The 26,500-nt window shown below is 43.8% G+C and overlaps 1 protein-coding gene across 23 annotated transcripts in view; it reads right to left on the bottom strand.

The window, feature by feature from the left end:
* The window catches only part of ptk2aa (protein tyrosine kinase 2aa), a 180,338-nt gene that overhangs the window by 103,681 nt on the left and 50,157 nt on the right, over positions 1-26,500 (bottom strand). For 11 of the 23 annotated variants that reach the window (XM_046361697.1, XM_046361701.1, XM_046361700.1 and 8 more), the window contains exon 1: positions 6,779-6,934. In XM_046361697.1, the coding sequence (XP_046217653.1) occupies positions 6,779-6,902 (124 nt within the window). In that variant the 5' untranslated portion in view covers positions 6,903-6,934. Of the gene's footprint in view, positions 1-6,778; positions 6,943-21,233; positions 21,261-24,682; positions 24,740-25,107; positions 25,229-26,500 lie in introns of those variants that run through there. The other 12 variants (XM_046361704.1, XM_046361708.1, XM_046361712.1 and 9 more) reach the window with 6 other exon arrangements.

Here is a 26,500-nt window from a genome sequence, read left to right as displayed (position 1 = left end):
TAATTTATTGAAAATTAATCTCATTTACATAAGTGTTCACACCCCTGAGTCTATACATGATAAAATCCCCTATGGCAGTGATTACAGGTGTGAGTATTTCTTTGTAAGTCTCTAAGAACTTTGCACACCTGGATTGTACAATATTTACTTCAAGCTCTGTTAAATTGATTGTTGATCATTGCTAGACAGCCATTTTCAAGTCTTGTCATAGATTTTAAAGCAGATTTAAGTCCAAGCTGTAACTAGGCCACTCGGGAACATTCTGTGTCGTCTTGGTAAGCATTTCCAGTGTAGATTTGGCCTTGTATTTGAGGTTATTGTCCTGCTGAATGGTGAATTTGTCTACCAGTGTCTGTTGGAAAGCAGACTGAACCAGGTTTTCCTCTAGGATTTTGCATGTGCTTATTCATTTTCTGTTTATCCTAAAACACACTCTAGTCCTTGCCGATGACAAGCATACCCATAACATGATGCAGCCACCACCATGCTTGAAAATATGAAGAGAAGTACTCCATGATGTGTTGTGTTCGATTTGCCCCAAACATAATGCTTTGTATTCGGGACAAAAAGTACATTTCTTATATATGTTTTTGCAGTATTACTTAAGTGCATTGTTGCAAACAGGATGCATGTTTTGGAATATTTTTTATTCTGTACAGGCTTCCTTCTTTTCACTCAATTAGTTTACTATTGTGGAGTAACTACAAGGTTTTTGATCCATCCTCAGTTTTCTCCCATCACAGCCATTAAACTCTAACTGTTTTAAAAATCACTATTGGCCTCATGCTAAAATCCCTGAACAATTTCCTTCCTCTCTGGCAACTGAGTTAGGAAGGACACCTGTATCTTTGTAGTGACTGGGTGTATTGATGCACCATCCAAAGTGTCATTAATAACTTCACCATGCGCAAAGAGATATTCAGTGTCTGCTTTTTAAATTTCTTTACACATCTACCAATCACTGTTCTTTACGAGTCATTAAAAAACCTCCCTGTTCTTTGTGGTTGAATTTGTACATGAAATTCACTACTCGATTAAGGTACCTTACAGATAATTATTGTATGTGTGGGGTACAGAGATGGGGCAGTTATTCCAAAACCATGTTAACCACTATTACTGAAACTAATTATGTGATTTCTTAAGCACATTTTTACTCCTGAACTTATTTAGGCTTGCCATAACAAAAGGGTTAGATATTTATTGACTGAAGACATTTCAGCTTAATTTTATAAATGTTTCTAAAACGTTCTACAAAATTCCACTTTGACATTATGGGGTATTGTGTGTAGATCAGTGAGACAAAATCTACATTTAATCCATTTTAAATTCAGGCTGTAACGACAACATTTAGAAAAAGTAAAGGGGTGTGAATACTTAATAGGCATAATCCCTCATTTATTAATAGTACTTCTTTCTATTTGATGTCGATTAGAATATGCATCTGACCCCCTGCATTACTTATGTCCTTGTTGCATAGGCGAGTATAGACCTCTTTCCATCTGAGTATTCTTGGTAAGGTAGTGTACTGAGCTAGCTGGTGCACAGTTCTGTAGAGACCAGTTAGAGGCTCCTTCTCTATTCTCATAAACAGACAACTGAGGCAAAGGGGGACAGGCTCTCTGATGAAGAGGGCTTCTTTGTTCTGTGGGCAAGGAGTCGAGGGTTGAACGGTTCACCCTGTACATCCTCACAGAAAGAGAGAGAGAGAGCAATGAGTGAAAGAGTGGGAGAAAAAGAGAGTTGGGTTAAAGCGAGAGAGCGGGATAGAGAGAGAGAGAGGCCCCTGGATGGAGCCCCTCTAGCTGACCTCCTGAGAGCAGGCAGCTCAGTACTGTACAGACAATGGCCATGTTAGTCAGAGCAGTTTACATAACCACAGTCCCGTATGCCTGTCTGTGTTCTGTGTACCTTCTGCGTGTAAAGGTGTGTCTGAGGGTGTACACATAGGCTGAGTTTACACAGGCAGCCCAACTCTGATCTTTTGACCAATCAGATCAGCTCTTTTGCCCATAATTGGGCAAAATATCAGAATTTGTCTGCCTGTTTAAACGCAGCCTTACTGTACTTGGTCTGCTTATGTGTATCTTGGCCCAAGTGCAGGGATCTCAACATACAATATTACTGGGATACTTAGGTGCCAATAAGATATGAATTGTGATTCTCAAGATTCTATATGTATTGTGATTCAGTACTGTGACTTTATTGCAATGTAATTTTCCAATATTGCTCACCATGTCTGCTGCAGAGGGACAAGAGAGAGCCATGAGAAAATTAGTTTTGATCAGTCATGGATATAAAAGTGCTGAAAACATTTTGACTCCCTATTTGAAAAGAAGATGGAGAACAAGATAGAGTTTTGCCGCAAGTACAGCTGACTAGCGCTGGTGAACGTTACCTAGCAACAATTCATTAGATTTTTGTAATTTTTTTTAAATGGTAATGTTTGTTCTGTATTTCAGAGTGTGAAGTAAAGCAGAACAGAGATAAATAACTGCCAAACACCCACAACCCCACACACCAGTGTATGTCAGGCAGGAGGAATCCCTGTTAACCTAGATTAGAAGGAGCGTTTCTGATTCCTCAGTCCTCGACAACACCAGCACCATGGAAGACCTTCAAAGCAGATTTATCTAATCAGCAGCTAGAAACAGGCTCTCTGGCTGGACTTATCTTTCCAGGGAGCTGGGTTAGGGTCGACGTCTACCGGGGAGAGTTGGGGTCGACGTCTACCGGGGAGAGTTGGGGGTCGACGTCTACCGGGGAGAGTTGGGGGTCGACGTCTACCGGGGAGAGTTGGGGGTCGACGTCTACCGGGGAGAGTTGGGGGTCGACGTCTACCGGGGAGAGTTGGGGGTCGACGTCTACCGGGGGAGAGTTGGGGGTCGACGTCTACCGGGGAGAGTTGGGGTCGACGTCTACCGGGGAGAGTTGGGGTCGACGTCTACCGGGGAGAGTTGGGGGTCGACGTCTATCGGGGAGAGTTGGGGTCGACGTCTACCGGGGAGAGTTGGGGGTCGACGTCTACCGGGGAGAGTTGGGGTCAACGTCTACCGGGGAGAGTTTGGGGTCCACGTCTACCGGGGAGAGTTTGGGGTCGACGTCTACCTGGGAGAGTTGGGGGTCGACGTCTACCGGGGAGAGTTGGGGGTCGACGTCTACCGGGGAGAGTTGGGGGTCGACGTCTACCGGGGAGAGTTGGGGGTCGACGTCTACTGGGGAGAGCTGGGGTCGACGTCTACTGGGAGGCTTTTTAGACTATCTAAGAGGTGTAGAGATGTGCTCTGTAGCCCAGGATCTACTGCCAGACTCAACTTCACAGCCAACATCATTAGCTACACAGAGCCTGCACTGGGAAAACATCATCTAGCAATGCTAAGATCCTGGATGAATGCACGCACACACACACACACACACACACACACACACACACACACACACACACACACACACACACACACACACACACACACACACACACACACACACACACACACACACACACACACACACACACACACACACACACCTCAATGTGACTGGTGACCATTACCAGGGAAGTTGATACGTTTCCACCTGGTAATAATGACATTGCTGAGAAAGAAGAGGGAAACCTAAGGATGCCTTTCTCTAAGTCTATATCCACCTTTCTCTAAGTCTATATCCACCTTTCTCTAAGTCTATATCCACCTTTCTCTAAGTTTCTATATCCTGAAACAAAACACTGGTGGGTAGGGGTGGGAGAGATGGCTCAACAAACACCGGCATCATAGCTTGCTACCCCCACCTCCTACACAAAGACAGACACCCTATCTACAGCTCAGGGACACACACAGTGAAAGTTAACTACCATGTAGCTACGTAGCCAGTGGCTTTTCTCCTTCTAGCTCTGAAATAAAACCCTCCCTTCACCTCCTAACCACATACTCTCCCTTTATTCTGCCTGACACCAACACTTGCATTCAACAAATGTACTGTAGATGTAGTGATGTACTGAGGGCCACCGGGACAAACTGCTTGACAACCACATTTTGTGTCGAGCCAAGGTGCTGGTTGGACTGGGTTAATCTGGATCCTACCTGGCATGGTAGGGTCCAAGCACCTGACTATCTAATACAAACTGGGGGGACCATGCATTCAATGCTGCTTGAGACTCTGGGTGCATCTGAAATGGGCCCCTATTCCCTATATAATACACTACTTTTGACCAGGACGAGTAGGGTGTTGGTCAAAAGCAGAGCATTATATAGGAATCCTGAGTGGCGCAGCGGTATAAGGCACTGCATCTCAGTGCAAGAGGTGTTACTACAGTCCCTGGTTCAAAGCCAAGCTGTATCACATCCGGCCGTGATTGGGAGTCCCATAGGACAGAAATACGGAAGACATTACTGGCAATGAGCCATGCTAAGACTGACACTACATACATCACTGTCACGTATTCAAACCCTTTTTCCATCTCCCTTCTCCCCCTCCCAATCTCCTTTTCCATGCCTCTTCTCCCTCTCCTCTCTCCATTTCATTCTCCTTTCCCCGTCTCCCTCCCCTCTCCACGTCTCTCTCGCTCTCTCCTCTGCACATCTCTCTCGCTCTCTCCTCTCCACGTCTCTCTCGCTCTCCTATCCACGTCTCTCTCGCTCTCTCCTCTCCATGTCTCTCTCGATCTCCTATCCACGTCTCTCTCGCTCTCCTATCCACGTCTCTCTCGCTCTCTCCTCTCTATGTCTCTCTCGCTCTCCTATCCACGTCTCTCTCGCTCTCCTATCCACGTCTCTCTCGCTCTCATATCCACGTCTCTCTCGCTCTCTCCTCTCCACGTCTCTCTCGCTCTCCTATCCACGTCTCTCTCGCTCTCCTATCCACGTCTCTCTCGCTCTCCTATCCACGTCTCTCTCGCTCTCCTATCCACGTCTCTCTCGCTCTCCTATCCACGTCTCTCTTGCTCTCTCCTATCCACGTCTCTCTTGCTCTCTCCTCTCCACGTCTCTCTCGCTCTCCTCTCCACGTCTCTCTCGCTCTCCTATCTACGTCTCTCTCGCTCTCCTATCCACGTCTCTCTCGCTCTCCTATCCACGTCTCTCTCGCTCTCCTATCCACGTCTCTCTCGCTCTCCTATCCACGTCTCTCTCGCTCTCCTATCTACGTCACTCTCGCTCTCCTATCTACGTCTCTCTCGCTCTCCTATCCACGTCTCTCTCGCTCTCCTATCTACGTCTCTCTCGCTCTCCTATCCACGTCACTCTCGCTCTCCTATCCACGTCTCTCTCGCTCTCCTATCCACGTCTCTCTCGCTCTCCTCTCCACGTCTCTCTCGCTCTCCTCTCCACGTCTCTCGCTCTCCTCCCTCCCTCCTCTTCTCCTTCTCTCCTCTTTTCACTCTCCTTCCTCCTATTTTCCCTCTCTCTCTACCTATGCTCCCCTCTCCTATTCTTCCTCTTTCCCTCCTCTCCCCTCTCCTCTTCTCTCTCCCCTTTCCCTTCTCCCCTCCCCGATAGTTGACGACTGACTGACACATGGCATGCTGAAGCATATGCTCAGTGACAATAGGGTGCTTTAAATTCACATGTTGTGTTTTCCACGCAGACAAAGAAAGCCACTCAAAGTGGGAGTCTGGCTAGAAATGGAATTGACTGCTACAGGTCCCAGCCTCCATTATCAGCAGCTGCTCAAGCAATCAGGTCAGCTGTGGGTTCTACGGGCAACATGTGAAAGGGAGCTGAACCCTGTGGTTCTGAAACACGCAACATCTACACACAAACAAAAAAATTCACACAGACACAGTTACACACACACACACAGTTACGCATATCTACAAATACATAGTTTATCTTAGTTTGTGTGTGTGTGCACATATTTGTCTTAGTTTGTGTTAGTTTATCTTAGTTTGTGTGTGTGTGTCGAACACAAACTAAGACAAATATGTGCACACACACACCATCCATTCCACAGGGAAAACAAAGCTTGCAGCTCCCCTACTGCAGTATCATGGTAACGTCCCTATCATCTGTCACAGACAGGTTTCTAAAGGTTACTACTCGTTATGTGGAGAAATGCCACTTCTCTGGGAGGCATTGTGCCCTTTAAAATAGCAGAGCTTGCTGCATTGCACAGAAAGATAAACGACAACCGTTCAAGCAAAACAAGGGGGGGGCATCAAAACTATAAAGATGTAATCGGTATGAAATCTGTCACTCTGTAGTTTGGAATGTTAATGATTTCAACACAATCCTCTATGGCATCACAACAGGCAGGCTACACAACACAGTCAGTCAGTCAGGATTAAACTATAACAGAAAAACAACAGCCACGACGAGCTAAACACTTCTGATCGACCTAACACAGGTAGATGGTGAGGATATGGAAGAGGGAGAAGAAGAATAAGGTGGGAGGAGGTGGAGAAGAATAAGGTGGGAGGAGAAGAAGAACAATAGGTTGGGAGGAGAAGAAGAACAAGGTGGGAGGAGGAGAAGAAGAATAGGGTGGGAGGAGAGGAAGAAGAATAGGGTGGGAGGAGGAGAAGAATAATAAAGTGGGAGGGGGAGAAGAAGAATAAGGTGGGAGGAGAAGAAGAAGAATAAGGTGGGAGGAGAAGAAGAAGAATAAGGTGGAAGGAGGAGAAGGAGAACAAGGTGGGGGGAGAAGAATAATAAGGTGAGAGGAGGAGAAGAAGAATAAGGTGGTAGGAGGAGAAGAATAATAAGGTGGGAGGAGGAGAAGAACAAGGTGGGAGGAGGAGAAGAAAAAGAAGTAGTGGAAGTTCAGAGTTAGTAGTTAATAGTAGTACCTGCAGCCCAGCACATGGGGAAGAGGCCGCAGCCGGGACTGGTTTCCATGTTGGTTGGTCCCCCTGCTCTCTCTGTCTCGGGTCCCACGGCCGGCCAACACCCAGAGTTCTCACAGAACCGCATGGAGGCCAGGGCTTCCACCTTCCCCCTACACCCCACTAACCCTTTACCTCCTTACCAAGTAACACCAACCTCCCCCTACACCACACTAACCCCTTTTCTCCTTACCAAGTAACACCCACCTCCCCCTACACCACACTAACCCTTTACCTCCTTACCAAGTAACACCAACCTCCCCCTACACCACACTAACCCTTTACCTCCTTACCAAGTAACACCACTTCCCCCTACACCACACTAACCCTTTACCTCCTTACCAAGTAACACCACTTCCCCCTACACCACACTAACCCTTTACCTCCTTACCAAGTAACACCAACCTCCCCCTACACCACACTAACCCTTTACCTCCTTACCAAGTAACACCAACCTCCCCCTACACCACACTAACCCTTTACCTCCTTACCAAGTAACACCAACCTCCCCGTCTACGCCGGCCCACAATGCTCCTAATCCCGACACCTAGGGCCAAGTCAGATCCACACAGCCCCAGTTCACTCTACCCACTCCCCCAGTCTACTCCACCAGTCAACCCCTGGTCCAGAGACAGCACTAGGGTCTGGGACAGGAGGGGGAAGGGGCTCCGAGAGAGAAACACATCCAAGACATCCAGAGTAAGAGAGGGAGTCCCAGCCAAGTGCTGGCCCAGTTTTCAGCCCTGAAACAGGGGCAGGAAGAATAAGGTGGATCAACACTGTGTTGAGGTTTTTAGCCCCTCCACTGTGAATATACAGCTCATTTGTTCTGCTGCTTCTGTAACGGTGGAGAAATCCACAGTAGTTCTGTCTGGCTGGCTGTCCGTCCGTCTGGCTGGCTGGTTAGCGTTGCTAAGCCTCCGGCTGAGAGCCTTCCCCCAGAATACTAATCCTAGCCCAGGTGCCCCGCAACCAACTCCCGCCGCCTCGCAGGAGAGGAGAACAGGAGAACAGTAGTCCAAAACAACACAAGTAACTCCACACCGCTCGCTTCACTTTGTACTCATTCTGAGGCAGGAGACCAGTGTGCTAAACTCACTTGAGGAAGAGTGTATGACAGGGTGTGTGCAGAGAGTAACAGAGTGACAGTGAGAGTGACAGCGAGAGTATGGGGAGAGAGAGAGAGTATGTAAGAATGGGAGGAGAGTGAGAGGCAGAGTGACAGCAAGAATGGAGAGAAGGATATGGAGAGACGGAGAAAGCAATTGTTTCAGGTTGAATGAGAGGAAGAACCAGAAAAGACAGAAGCAGCCTGTGTACTCCGCTCCCTCAGTCAGAGAAGTGGGTGTGATAGGAGCGAGTGCAGAGAGAGAGAGAGAGAATCCTTCACTTGCTTTGGCAATGTAAACATATGTTTCCCATGCCAATAAAGCCTTTAAATTGAAGTGAATAGAGGGGGGCCAGGGGGTTAGTATAGGCCTCATTAATATGCTAATCTGAGCCTAGGTTCTATTCAGTCCTCCAGCCCACTGCTGTTTACCGAGCCCCAACCCCCTCCGGCCAGGCAGGCTGCAAATCAACACTGACCCTGGGTCCGCTCCACTCTACCCCCACAGTACTCACTACTAGAGGAGGTTGTGTGTGTCGGGGTTTCCGTTAGGAAAATGTGACGCAGGACAACATGACTGGGCAGATTTTAATTACCAGCCATTTGAGAAATTTACAGGACCCATATGCATTAACCATAACCCATTAATTAGGGTGTCCACCCACAGAAACCACATGTAGATTATGGTAATGCATCCAGAACATGCAACTAATGTAATGAAGCAGCCAACAAAATTTCATTTTCAAACATTTGCCAAAATGCAATTTTGCAGGAAAACGCCATTCCAAACAGCGCACATAGGAAAACACCATTCTAAACAGCTCACTTAGGAAAACACCATTCTAAACAGAGCACTTAGGAAAACACCATTCTAAACAGAGCACTTAGGAAAACACCATTCTAAACAGTGCACTTAGGAAAACACCATTCTAAACAGAGCACTTAGGAAAACACCATTCTAAACAGAGCACTTAGGAAAACACCATTCTAAACAGAGCACTTAGGAAAACACCATTCTAAACAGAGCACTTAGGAAAACACCATTCTAAACAGAGCACTTAGGAAAACACCATTCTAAACAGAGCACTTAGGAAAACACCATTCTAAACAGAGCACTTAGGAAAACACCATTCTAAACAGAGCACTTAGGAAAACACCATTCTAAACAGCGCACTTAGGAAAACACCATTCTAAACAGCGCACTTAGGAAAACACCATTCTAAACAGAGCACTTAGGAAAACACCATTCTAAACAGAGCACTTAGGAAAACACCATTCTAAACAGAGCACTTAGGAAAACACCATTCTAAACAGAGCACTTAGGAAAACACCATTCTAAACAGCGCACCTGATATCGCTTACATACGTGACAGAGGTGAAAATCTCGAAACTAGGGGAATCTAAACTAGGATGGCCTGCTAATATAACTAGGATTGTGTCTTTGGCTTCTGGACAATGAAATAAATTAATATGATAACCAATAGAACAGGAGAGAAATGGCTGAGCGGCAGGTCCAATAGGGAAGTAAATGGAAATACATTTACCAAATGATATAATTACTCCTGTCTATACAGAAATAGAGAGAAAAAAAAGGTAGAGCGAGACAGAGAGAGAGAAAATGGCATAGAGGCAGCGAGAGAAGCAGCAATAAGCATCCATTGGAAGAAAGAATCCCTGGCAGTCAATGATAGCATTAAGGGCTAACCTTTGTGATGATCTGAGACCCCTGGCAATCTGCACAGAGGAAATACCATAATGATTTTATTTTCTCAAACCTGAATGTAGTTAATTACAGTGAGATGCCCCAGAGGATGTCTAGGACACGGAGTCTTCGTCTCAAGTGGCACCCTATGGGCCCTGGTTGAAAGTAGTGCACTACATAGGGAATAGGGTGCTATTTTGGACACATTTGCTGCCTATAAGGCTATAATATTATCCATAGACAACTTGGTGTAAACCACATTCCTTCAAATCATTGCTATGTTTTTACTGACAGGACAAGTTAAGAATCTTATTATTACTCTTTGGAGAAGAACACAGTTATTTGCCTTGACAGCTTTGCACACTCTTGGCATTCTCTCAACCAGCTTTACCTGGAATGCTTTTCTAACAGTCTTGAAGGAGTTCCCACATATGCTGAGCTGCTTTTCCTTCACTCTTCAGTCCAACTCATCCCAAACAATCTTAATTGGGTTGAGGTCAGGTGATTGTGGAGACCAGGTCATCTGATGCAGCACTCAATCACTCTCTTCTTGGTCAAATACATTTACATTACATTTAAGTCATTTAGCAGACGCTCTTATAAATAGACCTTACACAGTCTGGAGGTGTGTTGGGTCATTGTCCTATTGAAAAACAAATGATAGTCCCAATAAGCGCAAACCAGATGGGATGGAGTATTGCTGCAGAATGCTGTGGTACCCATGCTGGTTAAGTGTGCCTTGAATTCTAACTATATCCCTCCCAGTGTCACCAGCAAAGCACCCTGTGGGACCTTATATGTGACTCGTTTCAGGAAACTAGGAGTATGTCACACGTCACTACTTCACAGGAGAGCCTTTTGCGCATAATTATTTTTTTAATCAAAATGCCGTATTGGCAGAAATTCCTTCTGGAACATGTGAACTTTACAAACTTGTATGCCATCTGTAAATATTAATACAATTGTTAAATTATGAACTAGTTGGTTTAGCCACAGAAAAAGCCAGTAACCTTCCCGCTAGCCATGATGCCAGTTGAGGACTTGTGAGGCATCTGTTTCTCAAACTAGACATTTTAATGTACTTGTCCTCTTGCTCAGTTCTGTACCGGGGCCTCCCACTCCTCTTTCTATTCTGGTTAGTGCCAGTTTGCGCTAGTACACTGCGTTGTACGAGATCTTCAGTTTCTTGGCAATTTCTCGCATGGAATAGCCTTCAATTCTCAGAACAAGAATAGACTGACGAGTTTCAGAAGAAAGTTCTTTGTTTCTGGCCATTTTGAGCCTGTAATTGAACCCACAAATGCTGATGCTCCAGATACTCAACTAGTCTAAAGAAGGCCAGTTTTATTGCTTCTTTAATCAGGAAAACAGTTTTCAGCTGTGCTAACATAATTGCAAAATGATTTTCTAATGATAAATTAACCTTTTAAAGTGATAAACTTGGATTAGCTAACACAACATGCCATTGGAACACAGGAGTGATGGTTGCTGATAATGGGCCTCTGCACGCCTATGTAAATATTCCATAAAAAAATGTATCTGCCGTTTCCAGCTACAATAGTAATTTACAACATTAACCATGTCTACACTGTATTTCTGATTAATTTGATATTATTTAAATGGACAAAAAAACGTGCTTTTCTTTCAAAAACAAGGACATTTCTAAGTGACCCCAAACTTTTGAATGTTAGTGTATGTATGTAAATTAGATATTTCCACAATTAATTTTCAATACATTTCCAAAAACATGTTTTCACTTTGTCATTATGGGGTATTGTATGTGTGGTTGGGTGAGAAAAACATATTGAATCCATTTTGAATTCAGGCTTTAAGGGGTATGAATACTTTCTGAAGACACTGTATATGGCATCACAGACTGGCCCCTGTGGGTGAGTTTAAGTTGAAGGCAGAGATTTATGCTGCCAGTTAATTTAATCATTGTCTGCTTACTGAGCAGACTGCCAATGAAACAAGAGGGGGTGGAGAACAGAGAAGGAGAGAGGAGGAGAAGAGGAGCAGAAGAGAGTAGCCCTGCCTGGCTGCTCCATCTATGGGTATTCATGTGGACTGGGCCTGCATCCCAAATGGCACCCTATTTCCTATGGTTCCTGGTGGAAAGTAGAGCACTATATAGGGAACAATGTGCTATTTGGAAAATAGTGGATCAGAGGGACAGAGAGCCCCAGAAACAGCCGGGGCAGACAGACAAAGGGGCTATGACTGAACCCCATGGAGAGGGAGAGGTGCTCTTCCCAGCTATTCAGCTCACATCACATCCGGCCCACTGTTCCCAAACAAAAGCCTCTCACCCACCCCTCCTCCCCACTCCCTTGTCCATATTTCAATAGCAGGAGCCCAAGCCGGGGCACGTGTTACCAAACCATACAGACACCAGGCTGGGACACGTGTTACCAAACCATACAGACACCAGGCTGGGACACGTGTTACCAAACCATACAGACACCAGGCTGGGACACGTGTTACCAAACCATACAGACACCAGGCTGGGACACGTGTTACCAAACCATACAGACACCAGGCTGGGACACGTGTTACCAAACCATACAGACACCAGGCTGGGACACGTGTTACCAAACCATACAGACACCAGGCTGGGACACGTGTTACCAAACCATACAGACACCAGGCTGGGACACGTGTTACCAAACCATACAGACACCAGGCTGGGACACGTGTTACCAAACCATACAGACACCAGGCTGGGACACGTGTTACCAAACCATACAGACACCAGGCTGGGACACGTGTTACCAAACCATACAGACACCAGGCTGGGACACGTGTTACCAAACCATACAGACACCAAACCTTACACGACTGGGAGCAGTGGCTGAGAGTAGACCCACACAGAAACACACATAGAAACACAAAAACACACACAGAAACACACACAGCCGTATGGTTCAGTGGCGCATGCAATCATCAGCTGAATATGTAACTGGTCTGTCTGCAGGCCTGGGATCTAATAGAGAAGACAAAGGAAGACATACTGTAGTAGTCTCTAAGACCATGGTTAAATACATACTGTATGGGTCTCTAAGACCATGGTTAAATACATACTGTAGGGGTCTCTAAGACCATGGTTAAATACATACTGTAGGGGTCTCTAAGACCATAGTTAAATACATACTGTAGGGGTCTCTAAGACCATGGTTAAATACATACTGTAGGGGTCTCTAAGACCATGGTTAAATACATACTGTAGGGGTCTCTAAGACCATGGTTAAATACATACTGTAGGGGTCTCTAAGACCATGGTTAAATACATACTGTATGGGTCTCTAAGACCATGGTTAAATACATACTGTAGGGGTCTCTAAGACCATGGTTAAATACATACTGTAGGAGTCTCTAAGGCCATGGTTAAATACATACTGTAGGAGTCTCTAAGGCCATAGTTAAATACATACTGTAGGAGTCTCTAAGGCCATAGTTAAATGGTTACCTAGTCAACTTAAATTATGTGGATTAGAATCACAAATTACTTGTATAACTGGGGGAGGGGGGGACTGTCAATCATAACATCCTGCAAATACAGAATACACACACACAAATAAGCAGGTGTATCTGGTATGCAACGTTCTTCGTTGAAAAGATGATTGAAGACAAACATTGACTATCCCCACTGACAGTGATAGGAGTTTAGTGCACACAAACAGACACAGTCTGAACCCAGGACAGATCCCAGATCAGCCATCCCACAGCTGCTCAGGTAGGCTCTAGAACAGCCTGTACATCTTACCCTTCTGTTGCCGTTAAGGTTTTCACAATAATCCTTTTCACCATTATCGCTTTCATCTCTGCCACCACATAGTCAGTTGTCACCTAATGGACTGTGTTGTACTACTCATCACTCCCTCTCTCGTGGGGCTTTCAACATCATCACACCTTATCCAACATAACTTACCTGGGTAACAGTGTCACATGGTTCCACTAACCATACAGTACATAGTCATGGAGGTTTGTGTGTGTCACACACCACTGGATTACACAATCTACAGTAGCTAGCTAAGTGCAATCGATCCAGATGGAACGTCAATAGAATGTGTGAATGTGTGAATATTGATCTAAGAATGAATGCCATTTTAAACCATGACCTTGTCATCTCTGGTTTATCCAGGGGGGCTCAGAGCATTCTGTATGGCTTTGCACAACTGGAATTAAACATTATCTAGATTCTTGGACCATTATAAACCTACAAACGTGTATTATAGGTTTTATTAACCTACGTGGGTGAATGATAGGTATCATAAGCCTACATAGCGGTTTTAACATTTGAACAGTGATATGTTTAAGCTAACTCCCAAACCTCCAAACCCTGCAGAACTCGACCCATGTAACCTAACCCAGATGAAACAGAGAAACAGGGATTATAAATGATTACTTGCCTTTAATTTAATGAGTCATTTACATAACAATGCCACTACATCATTTGAACTCCTAATCAGTATTCCCTGGTGATGATTGCTATGTATCTGACTTGCTAAAGATGGCTGGAGCAATTAACATATACAACGTGCAGTGACCACCTTATTTAGCCCAACCACCGGAAGGCCTGGGATGTGGAGAGACAAAGGGTACGTACCAAATGGCACACTTTTCACTACTCCCATAGAGCTCTGGTCAAAAGTAGCGCACTCTATAGGGAAAAGGGTGTAATTTGGGAACACATAGAAAGAGAGTGCCGCGTTTAGAAGCCACTTTATCCTCAGAGTTTCTGTGGTCGTCAAAGAAGATGAGGTGCTAGCTAGACAGACAGAAGACACAGTCTGGGGGGTTGTGAATGAACAAACTAACTTCCCTTTGATCAATCCCCTAAAATCTGCCATTCTAAATATCAATATGCCAAAATGGCTTCCAGATGCTGCAGCTCATTGAGAGGAATAACAGTCCAATGCAAACTCAGCTCTATAGCTATTAGTTGGGGATTATTATTTTTTTTTAATTGACAGGTGCTACCTTAACATGTCTGATAAGAAACGTTCATTTTGGTCTAATGTTGCAAAATGTTTTGATATGATGTGCCCTACTGAATGTAGCCCAGGTGTTTGTATAGCCAAACTAAAGAGGAGTATTTATTTCCTCTATTCCGTGAGGTTTCTCTCCATTATCATGTCTTTTATGGAGCTGGGTCACTTCATCATTCTCCAATATTACTATAGAGGGTTTAGGAGGGCAGGGGACACAAAATGGACAACAACTGTGTGTGTGTGTGTGTGTGTGTGTGTGTGTGTGTGTGTGTGTGTGTGTGTGTGTGTGTGTGTGTGTGTGTGTGTGTGTGTGTGTGTGTGTGTGTGTGTGTGTGTGTGTGTGTGTGTGTGTGTGTGTGTGTGTGTGTCTGACATCTGTGCATGCGTGACCTGGCCCCAGGTCATCTATAAGTCTTTGCTAGGTAAAGCCCCAACTTATCTCAGCTCACTGGTCAACATAGCAGCACCCACCCGTAGCACGAGCTCCAACAGGTATATTTCACTGGTCATCGCCAAAGACAACTCCTCCTTTGGCCGCCTTTCCTTCCAGTTCTCTGCTGCCAATGACTGGAATGAATTGCAAAAATATCACTGAAGCTGCAGTCTTATATCTCCCTCACTAACTTTAAGCATCAGCTGTCAGAGCAGCTTACCGATTAATGCACCTGTACACAGCCCATCTGTAAATAGCCCACCCAACTACCTCATTCCCATATTGTTTTTTTTTTTGCTCCTTTGCACCCCAGTATCTCTACTTGCACATTAATCTTCTGCACATCTATCATTCCAGTGTTTAATTGCTAAATTGTCATTATTTTGCCACTATGGCCTATTTATTGCCTTACCTCCCTAATCTTACTAAATTTGCACACACTGTATATAGATTTTTCAATTGTGTTATTGACTGTATGTTTGTTTATCCCATGAATAACTCTGTTGTTTGTGTCGCACTGCTTTGCTTTATCTTGGCCAGATCGCAGTTGTAAATGAAAACTTGTTCTCAACTGGCCTACCTGGTTAAATAAAGGTGAAATAAAACAATAAAATAAAAGATAAAAAAACAAGTCATGAGGTCGAAGGAATTGTCCGTAGAGCACAGAGACAGGATTGTGTCGCAGCACAGATCTGGTGAAGGGTGCCAAAATATGTCTGCAGCATTGAAAGTCCCCAAGAACACAGTGGCCTCCATCATTCTTAAATGGAAGAAGTTTGGAACCACCAAGACTCTTCCTAGAGCTGGCAAACCGGCCAAAGTCAAGGATGTAATCGCTGCCAAAAGTGCTTCAAGAAAGTACTGAGTAAAGAGTCTGAATACTTATATAAGTGTGATTTTTTATTTTTTATTATACATATGCACAAATTTCTAAAAACCTGTTTTTACTTTATCATTATGGGGTATTGTGTGTAGATTGGTGAGGGGGAAAAACAGTTTAATAAGCCATTTTAAAATAAGGCTGTAACATAAAGTGGAAAATGTGAAGGGGTCTGAATACTTTCCGAATGCACTGTATATACATTTACATTACATTTAAGTCATTTAGCAGACACTCTTATCCAGAGCGACTTACAAATTGGTGCATTCACCTTATGACATCCAGTGGAACAGTCACTTTACAATAGTGCATCTAAAACTTAAGGGGGGTGAGAGGGATTACTTATCCTATCCTAGGTATTCCTTAAAGAGGTGGGGTTTCAGGTGTCTCCGGAAGGTGGTGATTGACTCCGCTGTCCTGGCGTCGTGAGGGAGTTTGTTCCACCATTGGGGGGCCAGGGCAGCGAACAGTTTTGACTGGGCTGAGCGGGAGCTGTACTTCCTCAGTGGTAGGGAGGCGAGCAGGCCAGAGGTGGATGAACGCAGTGCCCTTGTTTGGGTGTAGGGCCTGATCAGAGCCTGGAGGTACTGAGGTGCCGTTCCCCTCACAGCTCCGTAGGCAAGCACCATGGTCTTGTAGCGGATGCGAGCTTCAACTGGAAGCCAGTGGAGAGAACGGAGGAGCGGGGTGACGTGAGAGAACTTGGGAAGGTTGAACACCAGACGGGCTGCGGCGTTCTGGATGAGTTGAAGGGGTTTAATGGCACAGGCAGGGAGCCCAGCCAACAGCGAGTTGCAGTAATCCAGACGGGAGATGACAAGTGCCTGGATTAGGACCTGCGCCGCTATACACACTGAGTGTATAAAACATGAAGAACCCCCCTGTTTTGCTCTCAGAACAGCCTCAATTCGTAAGGGCATGGACTCTACAAGGTATCGAAAGTGTTTCACAGGGATGCTGGCCCATGTTGACTCCAATGCTTCCCACAGTTGTGTCAAGTTGTCTGAATGGCCTTTGGGTGAGTGAGACTAAACACGTTGTTCATTACACATTCTATAAAAAAATGTATGGCGTTTTGGTACGGCTATGGAGTTCTGGTATGGATTTCTGGTACGGCTATGGAGTTCTGGTATGGAGTTTACATACGGCTATGGAGTTCTGGTATGGCGTTTAGGTTAGAGGTCGACCGATTAATCGGAATGGCCGATTAATTAGGGCCGAGTTCAAGTTTTCATAACCATCGGTATTTTTCGGTGCCGATGTGCCAATTTTTTTGATATTTTTATTACACCTATGTTTAATCTTTAATTACCGAGGCAAGTCAGTTAAGAACACATTCTTATTTTCAATGACGGCCTAGGAACGGTGGGTTAACTGCCTCGTTCAGGGGCAGAACGACAGATTTTCACCTTGTCAGCTCATGGGATTCAATCTTGCAACCTTACAGTTAACTAGTCCAACACAATAACAACCTGCCTCTCTCTCGTTGCACTCCACAAGGAGACTGCCTGTTACGCGAATGCAGTAAGCCAAGGTAAGTTACTAGCTAGCATTAAACTTATCTTATAAAAAACAATCAATGATAATCACTAGTTAATTACACATGGTTGATGATATTACTAGATATTATCTAGCGTGTCCTGCGTTGCATATAATCTGACTAAGCATACAAGTATCTAAGTATCTGACTGAGCGGTGGTAGGCAGAACTGAAACGTCAGCTTTCTTACATAGCACATATTGCACTTTTACTTTCTTCTCAACACTTTATTTTTGCATGATTTAAACCAAATTGAACATGTTTCATTATTTACTTGAGGCTAAATTGATTTTATTGATGTATATTAAGTTAAAATAAGTGTTAATTTAGTATTGTTGTAATTGTCATTATTACAAATAAATAAATACAAAACTTGGCCGATTAATCGGCATCAGCTTTTTTGGTCCTCCAATAATCGGTATCAGTGTTGAAAAATCATAATCGGTCGACCTCTAGTTTAGGTACATGGAATTCAAGTGCCAGAGACTTTACAGCAGTAGAATGATGAAACCCAAATGACATTTTAGTGTGTGTAGTCTCATTAACCTGTTAATCCTACCCCCTACTTTTTCAAACATTCTGTTAAAAATCGCGCAACATTTCAGCACCCTGCTACTCATGCCAGGAATATAGTATATGCATATGATTAGTATGTGTGGATAGAAAACACTCAGACGTTTATAAACTGGTTAAATCACGGCTGTGACTATAACAGAACGTGCGTTTCATCGAAAAGTGCAGGAAAATCTGATCACTGAAAATGGAAAAATATATCCATGTGCCACTTCAACCGATTGATAAAGGTGAACCACATTAAATGGGGCCGAGGTTGCAATACCTACAGCTTCCACACGATGTCAGCAGTCTTGTCATTTGCCTAGGCTTTGTTTCTTGGTCAAACGAAGAAGAGACAGCCCATTTCTTCAGGTCTCCGACCGGATATTTTGGTTGAGATTTACCCGGATATTTCCAGACGTACAGCTATAGAATATACATCGCCTCGTGATCAATTTGATCGCTTAATAATGTTTACTAATACCTAAAGTTGCATTGCAAAAGTATTTCAAAGTGTTTTGTGAAAGTTTATCGTCGACTTTTTTAATTTAAAAAAATGACGTTACGTTATAAAACGCTATTTTTTTGTTGATCACACAGTCTTCATAGATCGATATCTAGGCTATATATGGACCGATTTAATCGAAGAAAAGACCCAATAGTGATTAGGGGACATCTAGGAGTGCCAACAAAGAAGATGGTCAAAGGTAATGAATGTTTTATATTTTATTTGTGCGTTTTGTGTAGCGCCGACTATGCTAATTATTTGTTTACGTCCCCTGCGGGTCTTTTGGGGTGTTACATGCTATCAGATAATAGCTTCTCATGCTTTCGCCGAAAAGCATTTAAAAAATCTGACTTGTTGCCTGGATTCACAATGAGTGTAGCTTTAATTCAATACCCTGCATGTGTATTTTAATGAACGTTTGAGTTTTAACGAGTGCTATTAGCATTTAGCGTAGCGCATTTGCATTTCCAGATGTCTAGATGGGACGCCTGCGTGTCAGGTAGGAGCAAGAGGTTAACCAGGTCATCCTAGGGGGGCGCTGTGTCATTATTGGATAAAAAGACGTGCCCGTTTTAAGCGCAATATTTTGTCACAAAAAGATGCTCGACTATGCATGGAATTGATAGCTTTGGAAAGAAAACACTCTGACGTTTCCAGAACTGCAAAGATATTCACTGTGAGTGCCCTAGAACAGAAGCTTCAGGCAAAACCAAGATGAAACTCAACCAGGAAATGAGCAGGATTTCTGAGGCTCTGTTTTTCATTATCTCCTTATATGGCTGTGAATGCGACAGGAATGAGCCTGCCCTTTCTATCGTTTCCCCAAGGTGTCTGCAGCATTGTGACGTATTTGTAGGCATATCATTGGAAGATTGACCATAATAGATTACATCTGCCAAGTGTCCGCACGGTGTCCTGCGTGGAAATTGGTGCGCAAAACTCAGCTGCTGGTATTTTTCCATGGGATTCTGAGACGAAAGCATGCTTCCACGAACGGCATATCAATGAAGAGATATGTGAAAAAACACCTTGAGGATTGATTCAAACAACGTTTGCCATGTTTCGGTCGATATTATGGAGTTAATTTGGGAAAAAGTTCGACGTTTTGGTGACTGACTTTTCGGTTCGTTTCGGTAGCCAAATGTGATGTACAAAACGGAGCGATTTGTCCTACACAAAGAATCTTTCAGGAAAAACTGGACATCTGCTATGTAACTGAGAGTCTCCTCATTGAAAATATTCAAAGTTCTTCAAAGGTAAATTATTTTATTTGATTGCTTTTCTGGTTTTTGTGAAAATGTTGCGTGCTAATTGCTATGATAAATGCTATGCTAGCTATCAAAACTCTTACACAAATGCTTGATTTTCTATGGTTCAAAAGCATATTTTGAAAATCTGAGATGACAGTGTTGTTACGAAAAGGCTAAGCTTGAGAGCAGGCATATTTATTTCATTTCATTTGCGATTTTTAGAAATCGTTAACGTTGTGTTATGGTAATGAGCCTGAGGGTGTATTCACGATCCCGGATCCGGGATGGGTAAGATCAAGAAGTTTTAAGGAGTGAGACAGACAAACAGGCTTCCCAGTGACCTTCATCATCCACAGGACACACACACACCTTCGCTCTCTCTCCCCTTCAGCTCAGCTAATATCCCCTTCCTAAATAATCTCGAGGAAATATATCTTTACACTCTGAACACAGACACTCTCGGTGGAGGGGACTAATATGACTTCACTTCGAGGATGGAAGAGTGAGTGAAAACATGCTTGGGTGATGAAATGTAACTTCCTTATGTTATAAAAATACATTTGACCAAGACACATATGATTCTTCATGTTCTAAATCGTTCAGGGGGGTCCTTCTAACGTATCATTAACATTATATCCAAAAAGTTGTATTTTGTAACCTAATACATCCGATAATAAACACCAAGCTGTGTTGACAGAGTTCACATGTTGTGGTGGTAGTCTGCAAAGCTGTTTCGGTGGATCCCAAAAAGCTCATTTATCATGACGCATGCTGAATTAAATGTAAAAGACTTTGAAAATAAAAAGCTTGCGTTATGCTCTGTGCACCACTGACATTTCAGAGATATACTTGTTTTTGTAAGAAATCTTACGAATTTCGCATTAATATGAAAAGCGTACACTAAATTATTAAAATACTCAAATGAAATGCCTTAAACTATATCCATCTTACCTCTATATTGTTTTATATCCTCCGGATTCAAGAAGAAAGATGACGAGTTCAACTCTAACCCTGTAAATCAGCCTTAATTCTCACACAGCATCCAGCTTTGCTGACGCAATGCTTTTCCTCAGATTTTTTCCTACAAGGATAAAAACTACAAGAACTTGTGAACGGATTATGATAGACACAGGTTTGGACCATTTGTTAACATTATTTCACCCATTGGTCAAAAGATGCGTTACTGATTGGTCACTCTAAGAATAGTAGCCTAGATCCTCTTGGGAATAAGTGGATGTGCCCTTCATATGAGTCGATGTTGGTGCATTAAATGTAGATGACAGACTTATCTAGTAGGAGCCGTCTATTCATCAGAAGAGTACCACTATAAATCAAACCTGCCTACCAAGGTTTATCTGACCAGAAGATAATGAGAAACTTTCACAGCGTATAAGATCTATTGTAGTTCACAGCATACAGTATGAGATCACTTGTAGTTCTGAAGGCCACTCACCTGTGTAGTAGGAAATTCTTGAAATATCTGCAAGAGAAAGAGAGACAACACGGAGGTCAGTTGGTTTGATCGGTTGTTGATCTGTCAGTTCAGCACATTAGGTTCAGTGGAGTCGAGGCAGCATGTGGTTTAGTGGGTCAATGATAATCCTAGAGGGCAGCCTGGCGGCTCCAACCCAACCCGGTCCCTGGTCATAGAGCGCCCCCTAGCTGTCTGGAAGATAAAGCTCTGTGTCTCCCAAATGGCACCATATTCCCAAATAGGGCACTACCTTTGACACATAGGGGCCCATAGGGGCCAGGGCTGGCACAGAAGGGGACTCCTATGATGACACCATAATCTGTCAGTGTCACAGTTCAAAGTGAACCGGATGGCAGGGTAACAATCTGAAGGAAGTCCTCTGGGGTTGGGTTTCAGAGTGGCAATAGACAGACAGACAGGATGGAAAGACGTGGTTTTAGTCTCTCAGGTTTCAGAACAGGGTTAATCAATTGTCAAGAGAGTACAGCAAGAGTACAATGAGAAGGATGAGTCATAAAATTGGTATGCACTTTGTGTGTGTGGATGTGTGTGGCATGGAACCAGACAAACTCCAGGTGGGTATGTAGGCTAAGGTCAACTGAAGTGGTGAAATGTCAAGTGGCAACAGAATGTTGTTTTTTTAAAGAGAAAGACTGTTGCCTTCTCAATGCCTCTCATTCTACCCTGGCTTTGTGTTTGAGCACACTGTCTTGACACCCTATTCTCTATGTAGTGCCCTATAGGCCAAAATAAATGTACTATGGAGGGAATAGGGTGCCATTTGGATGAGAGTAGAGACCAAATAAACCCGTGGACCACCGATGGACACCAGCCATCCAACTCAACAATCAAGAGGCTACAGAACAATGATCAACATTGACACGCATCCCAAATAATACTATTTTGCAGTTGGTTTCATATCAACATCGGTCCCATGATCCATCACTTGAACATTATTACATTGACTTGAGATGTGTAGGTGGTGTAGTTCTCTCAGCCTATAACCAGATCAACCAAGCATATACAGTGCCTTGCGAAAGTATTCTGCCCCCTTGAACTTTGCGACCTTTTGCCACATTTCAGGCTTCAAACATAAAGATATATAAACTGTATTTTTTTGTGCAGAATCAACAACAAGTGGGACACAATCATGAAGTGGAACGACATTTATTGGATATTTCAAACTTTTTTAACAAATCAAAAACTGAAAAATTGGGCGTGCAAAATTATTCAGCCCCTTTACTTTCAGTGCAGCAAACTCTCTCCAGAAGTTCAGTGAGGATCTCTGAATGATCCAATGTTGACCTAAATGACTAATGATGATAAATACAATCCATCTGTGTGTAATCAAGCCTCCGTATAAATGCACCTGCACTGTGATAGTCTCAGAGGTCCGTTAAAAGCGCAGAGAGCATCATGAAGAACAAGGAACACGCCAGGCAGGTCCGAGATACTGTTGAAGAAGTTTAAAGCCGGATTTGGATACAAAAAGATTTCCCAAGCTTTAAACATCCCAAGGAGCACTGTGCAAGCGATAATATTGAAATGGAAGGAGTATCAGACCACTGCAAATCTACCAAGACCTGGCCGTCCCTCTAAACTTTCAGCTCATACAAGTAGAAGACTGATCAGAGATGCAGCCAAGAGGCCCATAATCACTCTGGATGAACTGCAGAGATCTACAGCTGAGGTGGGAGACTCTGTCCATAGGACAACAATCAGGCGTATATTGCACAAATCCGGCCTTTATGGAAGAGTGGCAAGAAGAAAGCCATTTCTTAAAGATATCCATAAAAAGTGTTGTTTAAAGTTTGCCACAAGCCACCTGGGAGACACACCAAACATGTGGAAGAAGGTGCTCTGGTCAGATGAAACCAAAATTGAACTTTTTGGCAACAATGCAAAACGTTATGTTTGGCGTAAAAGCAACACAGCTCATCACCCTGAACACACCATCCCCACTGTCAAACATGGTGGTGGCAGCATCATGGTTTGGGCCTGCTTTTCTTCAGCAGGGACAGGGAATATGGTTCAAATTGATGGGAAGATGGATGGAGCCAAATACAGGACCATTCTGGAAGAAAACCTGATGGAGTCTGCAAAAGACCTGAGACTGGGACAGAGATTTGTCTTCCAACAAGACAATGATCCAAAACATAAAGCAACATCTACAATGGAATGGTTCAAAAATAAACATATCCAGGTGTTATAATGGCCAAGTCAAAGTCCAGACCTGAATCCAATCGAGAATCTGTGGAAAGAACTGAAAACTGCTGTTCACAAATGCTCTCCATCCAACCTCACTGAGCTCGAGCTGTTTTGCAAGGAGGAATGGGAAAAAATTTCAGTCTCTCGATGTGCAAAACTGATAGAGACATACCCCAAGCGACTTACAGCTGTAATCGCAGCAAAAGGTGGCGCTACAAAGTATTAACTTAAGGGGGCTGAATAATTTTGCACGCCCAATTTTTCAGTTTTTGATTTGTTAAAAAAGTTGTAATATCCAATAAATGTCGTTCCACTTCATGATTATGTCCCACTTGTTGTTGATTCTTCACAAAAAAATACAGTTTATATATCTTTATGTTTGAAGCCTGAAATGTGGCAAAAGGTCGCAAAGTTCAAGGGGGCCGAATACTTTCGCAAGGCACTGTATTACTTATAGGGGTGTCTATAGTTGTAATAATTAGATTTCTGAGAAAGAGCTTGAGGCCCAGAATGAACCATATGCTCTTGGACAGACCATGATGTCTTTAAAGAGGCTGTCCTTCCCGAGTAATGAGTATAGCGTTGGTAAAGAAAACCTAAGTCCTTTAATAATCAATATATCCAAGCGCCAGTTGATCAAATCACCATGTGAAAGGCGGCTTGAGACCTCTGGATTGACTGTTCATCCAGGGCTTAAAAGATTAGTCCATTAGCCCAGTGTCTCTTTAATAAACTAGCATCACCTCAGTGCATATGGTCCTCTCTCTTTGTCACTGGATCACCAACTAGATAGGCTAGTGATGCTAGTAGCCAGGCTAGCTTTAATAGGACTGATCACACCTCACTGCACTAATGCTAACACTCGCTAAGAACCAGCCTGACCCGCGTGGCCCATGTCAGTGTCAAGGTCGAGGTCTCTTCACTGTGGTCAGTGTAACGTATGGAGGACCGTATGGGGCTGTGGTGGACGGCACCGGTCTGCTCTGTCCCCTGCCTGGTGCCTGACCCCACAAAGCCCCTCTGTCTGGCAGAGGGCCTAAACACCTGCTCCTCAATCTGTCCCCAGGACACACACATTCAGGGAGGGAGATATATGGCCTGGGAGTTGCTAATGCTTACATTTATCTTAGCGCAGGGGAAAAGGGAGGTGAGATAACAAGTCTTTCTCAAAACAAGACTTTCTCTTTGAAGCATTTTAGAAAGCAAGGCACTCTTCTCACCTGTGAATTTGAAAGCTGCTGGCAGCTCAGTGTTGACAGAGAGGCAAAGAGCAGTGTCTAAAACAGACAGACAGACTGAATGTGGGGGTGTCAGGTAGGACAAACACAACAATCACTACTGTCAAATATGCTTGTCCTCAAGTTATCTTACTGCCTGGCTTTCAAATCCATTTTTAAATTACTCATAATCCCTGATTGAAAAGGCCTAAATGGGGCTTTCTTTACATATCAACCTCTGAACTTAGCATGGGCAGAACGCTAGAAAGAGATGAGTGTCACAGGCTGTGTTTTTCCTGCTTTGTTCCAAGACTGAGAGTCCCAATGCCACCCTATTGACTAGAGTCCTACGGTCCTATTACCCAATGTAGTGCACAATAGGGAATAGGGTAATATTTGGGGCAAAACTGCCCCAGTTATGTAGCTACCAGAGCAGACGTAGAGGGCTACAGTGCTGGCCACCTGTGATGGTCTGGTGGAGGGGTGGAGACCATGTGAAACTGCTGAGACACTTTCTTCTAAAAGAAGATTGCTGGGGTCTGGCTTGGGGACAGAGCCTGCCGTATATCACCTACAGACACACACAGATAAAGAGCATTCTGCGAGCAAGTTAATAAATTCAGTCCTCTGAGAGCGCCTAGCGACGCATGCACACACACACACACACACACACACACACACACACACACACACACACACACACACACACACACACACACACACACACACACACACACACACACACACACACACACACACACACACACACACACACACACACACACACACACACACTCCAACCCAGAGATGTACACACCACAGATTGGGGCATCAATAAACCAGCGAGCATTGCCTGACATCATGTGAACCAGGAATGTCACTCACACAAGCTGAAGCACATGTGAAGGTCAATATCTGCTTTCATGTCCAGCCCATATAAAGAGCCATTACCAACAAGCATTCATAACCCATAAGATCAATCATTCAGCCAGTTACACAGGCTAGGCCTGCTGCTATCCTGTGTAATAATGACAGATTGGTGTTTGTCCAAAATGCCACCCTATCCCTTATATAGTGTACTACTTTTGACCAGAACCCAGGCTCTACATAGGGAATAGGGTGCCTTTTGGAACAATAGGGTGCCTTTTGGAACACAGCGAGAATAGACTGCTGACTCCTCTCAGAATAGCCATCCAGCCATCCACAGGTCTGTTATCAAGCTTTTCAATGGCTGTTTTAAGCATTTTGAATTGTTGGGGGCTTCAAGCTGAACTGAGTAGAGCTGGAACAATACCAGTTTTGCGATACTCGTTAGTATCATGGCAAGGAAACAAAACACGAAGCGGATTTAACATATTTAGGAAAACAGCTCTAATGTTGGAAATAAACATCATTATGTTGTCATCCAGATTCACGTATATATTTTCCAAGCTATAGAACACTATTTTACATATAGCAGGTTTTATAAAAGGACCAAATAGTGAGATCTGCTTCTTGTTTTCATTTTAGCCATGGAAAAAATATTGCGATTACTAGTATCGTCCTGGCCCTACTGAGGAGACCATTGTTTCTGAAGAGAGTCCGTCTCTTGCAGCATGTTAAAGGAAAGCTGTGACCCTCAAAACACCCTCTTACAACAACATATGTGATTGACCAAGAGACATAACAGGAAATGGGCCCACATATTATTGGAATCTAATCTAATCCGATGGGAATGGTGCTAAACTGGCAAATCCAAATCGCTGAGTATGAAGCAAACGCAAAATCCCGGTCTACCACAAAGAATACATTGTGAGAGTGAGACGCATAATTACCTAGTGA

Source organism: Oncorhynchus gorbuscha, linkage group LG09 (assembly GCF_021184085.1).
Source record: "Oncorhynchus gorbuscha isolate QuinsamMale2020 ecotype Even-year linkage group LG09, OgorEven_v1.0, whole genome shotgun sequence".
NCBI lineage: Eukaryota > Metazoa > Chordata > Actinopteri > Salmoniformes > Salmonidae > Oncorhynchus > Oncorhynchus gorbuscha.
Note: the sequence above shows the minus strand (reverse complement) of the source record. Positions and strands in the feature narration are given on the sequence as shown.